At 36.1% G+C, this 6,203-nt stretch overlaps 1 protein-coding gene across 1 annotated transcript; it reads right to left on the bottom strand.

Moving 5' to 3' along the window:
- Nucleotides 1–2,609: 2,609 nt before the first annotated feature.
- LOC104896251 (uncharacterized) lies at nucleotides 2,610–5,982 on the bottom strand. The gene is made up of 2 exons (XM_010682968.2): nucleotides 3,458–5,982; nucleotides 2,610–3,378 (listed from the first exon to the last, which is right to left on the bottom strand). Exons 1-2 carry the CDS (start codon nucleotides 5,980–5,982, stop codon nucleotides 2,610–2,612), a joined length of 3,294 nt encoding a protein of 1,097 aa, XP_010681270.2.
- Between the last annotated feature and the right edge of the window lie 221 nt (nucleotides 5,983–6,203).

Genomic DNA, 6,203 nt, shown 5'->3' with positions numbered 1-6,203 from the left:
ATCTGGTAAGCTCCTTCCTCGCCTTTTCAGGTCCAATGGGTTGTCCTAAGTCATTACAGTAAATAGCAACGCGGTCTTCCAATTCGCGAGCATGGACTTCGAATAAATTTGTTGGACCTCGACCCTTCTTACTTGGACCTACGTGTTGTAAGTAAAAAAACATATATATATATATATATATATATATATATATATATAAATATATATCAATCATATCCTTCCGATTAAGATGAGGGAAAGCACAATTGTAGTTATCAATCAATAAAATATGCAATCATATCAACCAATTTGACTCATAGAGGTGGATAAAATTACAGCTTTCTTTCTTCATAGTTTGGGGGGGCTAGCAGAGGCGGTTCGGTTGGGCATGGGGTGGGGCGTTGGGCTGGGCAGGGGGTGGGGCATGTGCTGGGCAGCGGGTGGGGCATGTGCTAGGCAGCGGGTGGGTCGTAGGGCTGGGCAGCGGGTGGGGGGTTGGGCTGGGCAGGGGCTGGGTCATGTGTTGTGCAGGGGCTGGGTAGTGATGAACTGATGACTTATAGAAGTTTCACAAAATAATTTCTTCATTAACAAGAGTGTAACTGTGTAATAAGTGACTGTTTTTATGTACAGATTTAATTACACTAGTTTATTCTGAGGTTGAATGCTGAAGTGATTGTTTTAACTTAATTATGTCTTTACATAAATCATAACTATAGAACAGTGTATTTAAACCAAATCCATAATTTGAAATGAAATGCTTGTATCCAACTTCCTCCCAAGAAGCATCTTATCTTCTTTACTTAGGAAGCCTTAACATAGTATTATTGTGTTTTTAAATTCATTAAAGTTTGTTTTGAATGTTCATCTATATGGAGTGTATTAACTATTAACTATGAACCTCATAGAAAAATGGCTAAGTACAAATAATGCAACTAGTTAGTGGTCATTAGTTCAGTTCGTTGAATATTATGGTAATCAGTAAGTATCTTACTTTGTGAAAATGTTTTAAATTTAGTTCTACAATGAATTATGGAGGCACATTCTTTCATTCATGCTATTATTTATTTTGATTGCAAATATTGTTGTTGACCTTGTGCTTGGTGATGAAGATTCTGACAAGTATTCCAACATGGTGGACGGATGTAGGCAGTGGCATAGCAGATTTCCTCAAGTGTGGATAAGATATTTCCCTAGGGAGACCAACAAGGTTGCAATGTTCTAGCAAATTATTGTAGTTAGGAAGGGGAAATGATAAAGAAACATCTAATATTTCTGCTCTTCCAGCAACAAAATATCAAAATTCTATTACACAGTTGGAAATCATACACATCAAAAGAGCATATAATAGCATAAAAAAGTTCCAGCTATTAGTTGCAAGAAACATCCAACTAATCTCGGATTTCCCATCTACCAATTCTTACTAAAGCTTTAAACAACACAATGTGCTTCATGAGAAAAAAAAACATACTAATTCAACCTGTGAAATGGCATGTCAGAATTTGCCTTGGAGTTATTATGGCAAAGGAAAAAAATACCTTGCTTCTCTATGAGAACAATCTCTTCTTGGCTACCAGATGGAGCAGTGATGGCAAGTTAACGCTTAGATCTTAATTGATCTTGCTCCAGCCTCTGCACTTCTAGTTGTAACCGTTCTGCTTCTGTTGGATCCATTTATTGTTGCATCATTAAGAAATCTTCCATTGCTAAGGATGGGCACAATGATTGCTTCTTATTTTTTCTATGTGGTTGTTCTCTAGTCCTTGCCTTCTATTAAGGGGAACAACAACAAGGGAACACAATTTAAATGGTTTATATAAATAAATATCACATGCACTTAAAGAAGTGTTCACTTTCGAGCATCCAAACCTGCTTCAGTTTAGGTTTAGATATTGAATCAACTGCAGTAGTGCTGGTTACCACGTCCATCTCTCGAGTATTGTTAAAGAAGTCATCATCAGAGTCATCTTCACCACCATGAGGCGTATAGTCCTGATCATTTTCAGCATTCACTTTCTCTTTTCCTTTCTTGATCTTATTTCTTTCCATGAGTTGCTGAGCAATCTTCTCTAACCCAAGTTCTTTAAGTTTTTTTGCATTTTGTTCAATGTTCGCAGACCTTGCTTTCTCATATGGAAGTACTTCAGCTGATGTTCGAGTGTTCCCATTCTTCCCCATTGTATACCTTTTCACTCAACTGCAAAAAAAAAAACAGAGGGCGGTATTATAATGGGTGATAATGAAAACTAAGTAGTGGTTAGAAAAACAATCCAGATGAAACAAAGTCGACTTCATTAAATAAGTAGTAGCATGAAAAAAGACACCATGGCAACAAAGATAGAGAAAAGTACGTAGCTTGGGAATCTAATGTATCCACATCATCGACATTAAATAGACAAGAGAAATTCAAATACACCAAAATAGTGTCTACCCAGATATGAAAAAGCAGAGCCATAGCATGAGAAACCAAGAAATACCAAACAAAATCACACCAATAGTATTTAAAAGAAACTATAATAGAATAGCATTAATAAAGTCAAGTAGAACTAAGAAAGTGTAAAAAAAAAAAAATGATTTAAACAACATATAAAAGAGTGTAAAACTCATTCTTAAGCTCTAAAAATTATGAGTCAAGTATCGGTATCAGCATGCATCCAATCCCAATCTGTATCATCATGTTCAAAGTCTTCTTCGTGGTAAGTGATTTCCACCGATCTTACTTCACCACTAGCTCTTGAATAAGTATCACTTGCATCCACATTCGGTATGTCACTACCACTAGAATCCATAGCTTCTTCCCAATAGGTTTCCTCATTCATTGCTTCCTCGAAGTCGAATAAGTCTCTTGGAACCCGTTGCATGACATAGTGAATATCATGTTCTTGTGGATCTTGTACATAAAAAACCTGATGAACTTGTGACGCTAACACAAAAGGATCACTTTGAGAACATTTCTTTTTGAAATTGACAAATGTAAGCCCAAACTCATCGACATTTGCAAGAAACCATTGACACTTAAATAACACGACACTAAATTGAGACCAAAAATCCAACTCAATAATTTCTTCTATTACACCATAGTAGGTAACGTCTTCATCCACGGGATTTTGATCCCTTGAACTAGCAAAACTTGAAGTCGTGGCTATTAAAGTGACTCCACTATTTTGAGTCTTTATACGTGAATCACGCCCCTTTGTGCAAAACCTATAACCATTCACAAAATATCCCATGTACCTCCTAGCCTTAGTGTTAGGACCCTTAGCCAACCAAAACAATTGGCCATCAACTTGTTCTCTTTGAACCTTTTCTTGGAACCAATCAATAAAATCGTTGCTATGACTTTGAGCATCATCCCATCTACGCTTTCGCCTATGGCTATTTACTAACTGTTGATGTTCTCTGAAATTTAAAGAAGATATATGTTATAAGTAAAATGATAAAATGTAATAAAAAAATAAAAAGCATAACTTTTACTTACTCTATATATTTTTCAATAGCTGTATTGTTGCAGTTGAAGATGATATATCTATGTGCTTGCTTCTTACTTATAACGTCTAAAGAAAATCCTTTTCCGTTTCTTGTCCTTTTTCCTCCAATAGGATGCCCTACCTTTGGAAAAAAGGATGAATCATCTTCACTCTGGTTCATTTCACATTGCCTAGCACATCTTCTATCCAATCTAGTCTTTACACCATCATGCAAATATCTAGAACAAAATGTCAAGCATTCTTCTATCATATAGCCTTCAGTTATGCTTCCTTCTGGACGACTCCTATTACGGACATAAGACTTTAACTTACCAAGATACCTCTCAACAAAGTACATCCAACGATACTGCACCGGTCCACCATATTTAATTTCATCAACTAAATGACTAGGCAAATGAACCATAACATCAAAGAAGACAGGAGGGAATATCATTTCGAATTGACAATGTATTTCAACAACTTCATATGCCAACTTGTCTAACTCTTGGAAGCAAAGAATCTTGCTACATATGCCACGAAAGAAGTTTCCCAGTCTAATTAAAGGTACAACAACACTTTTCGGCAATGTCTTTCGGACAGCAACTTGCAGCAAGTGATGTAGCAAGACATGCGCATCATGGCTTTTGTAACCAGTAAACCTTCGTTCTTTAACTTGTACACACCTTGCTATATTCGATGCATAACCATAAGGGAGCTTTGCGTCCTTAAAAACTTTAAGAAATAAATCCTTTTCCACATTACCCATTGTAAAAGGTGCTGGAGGCACTAACAAGCGCTTACCATCTTCTGAAGGAAAAGGGTGGAGATGTGGTTTTATGTTAAGATCCATCAAATCGAGACGTGCCTTAATGTGGTCCTTTGTCTTTCCTGGAACGTCCAAGAGCGTGTTGATGATATTATCAAAGAAATTCTTCTCAATATGCATGACATCAAGATTGTGACGATATTTAATATTAGCCCAAGATTGCAATTCCAGGAAGACAGACTTCTTTTTCCATTTACCTTTACTAAGTCCTTTTTTTCTCTTTCCAAAATCATTTACAAAGTCTTTCAATTCATTTAGCAGATCAGTACCCCATAAAGGAGAAGGTGCAACTCTATCCTCCACTTCTCCATTAAATGATTTTTTATCGTTTCGCCAAGGATGGCCCATATCAAGAAGCCTTCGATGGTCCATATAACAATTCTTTCCACTGTGATCTAAGTAATGAGGTCTTACATCATGGTTACAGCTTGGACATGCATAATTTCCTTTAGTGGCCCATCCAGACAACATAGAATATGCTGGAAAATCATTTATCGTACCTAGTAAAGCGGCATGTAACTGGAATGTCTGCTTCTTAAAAGCATCATAGGTCTCCACCCCATCTTCCCACAATTCCTTCAACTCATCAATTAAAGGTTGCAAATAGACGTCTATGTCATTTCCAGGCGACTTAGGCCCAGGAATTAACAAAGATAACATGAAATATTCAGGTTTCATTGACAACCATGGTGGAAGATTATAATTAATTAACACGACGGGCCATGTGCTATGAGCAACGCTCATAGTCTGAAATGGGTTGAATCCATCGCTAGCAAGAGCCAACCGAACATTTCGTGGATCGATCGCAAAGGTTCGATGTGAAGAATCAAAGTCCTTCCAAGACTGGCCATCTGCTAGATGCCTAATGTACTCATCTTGTGTTCTTTTTTTGTCATGCCAAATCATTAATTCAGCCGTCTTAGAACACATATATAATCTTTGGAGTCTAGGTTTCAAAGGAAAATACCTTAAAACTTTTGCAGGGATTTTATCAGACTTCCACCTTGATGTTTCACACTTAGGACATATATTATCTCCTTCAAGTTCTTTTCTATAAAGAATACAATCATTGGGGCAAGCATGTATTTTTTTATAGTCAAGACCTAAATTCCTCACAATATTCTTAGATTCATCAAAAGATTTAGGAAATTGAGCCATAGGAAATGCCTCTCTCAACAACTCTAATAGATCACCAAAGGCCACATTGCTTATACCATTAAGACACTTGAAAAGATATAAGCGAATAAGGAAAGACAACTTAGAGAAAGTTTTACAACCAGGATATAACTCTTGCTTTCCTTCTTCTACCAACTTATAAAACTTTCTAGCCTCTTCATTTGGCCCATTTGCATTCTCTTCACCTACATTTAACCCTTCATTCATATCTCTAAAAGTATCTTGCAATAATCCATCAATATCATCAAAACTATTATCACAATAACTTTCATTTGTATTGATGTTGTCCTTACATGTAGAAGAAGATGCTTCCTTATTTATGACCCAATCCTTAAATCCTTTCACAAATCCATTAACAATCACATGATCATATATTTCATCCCTTGAATAGCAAAAACGCCTACAACACCTTTTGCAAGGACATAAAATTTGTCCCTCAATAGCAACGTTGGCAAAAGAATCGTCAAGAAAAGCATTTAAACCACTTTTAAATTCCTCAGATTCTCTAGAGCAGTTCATCCCGTTTTGATCCATCAATGAAATGACAACTATACACCCAAAAAGATAAGTAAATAACATAAACAAATTAACATACAAGTACTAATATTAAAGACAAAGTACTAATAATGAAAGTAACAATAATTAATAAAATATTTATGAACTTGGAAAAAACATGGAAACAATAACATAATGCTTTGTACCAGTGGCAACATGACCCTATATGCTTTCTATGCTTATGATAAATCCTTCTCATC

The sequence above is a fragment of the Beta vulgaris genome, chromosome 6 (genome assembly GCF_026745355.1).
Source record: "Beta vulgaris subsp. vulgaris cultivar EL10 chromosome 6, EL10.2, whole genome shotgun sequence".
Classification (NCBI taxonomy): Eukaryota; Viridiplantae; Streptophyta; class Magnoliopsida; order Caryophyllales; family Amaranthaceae; genus Beta; species Beta vulgaris.
This window is presented reverse-complemented; position numbering and strand designations above follow the sequence as displayed.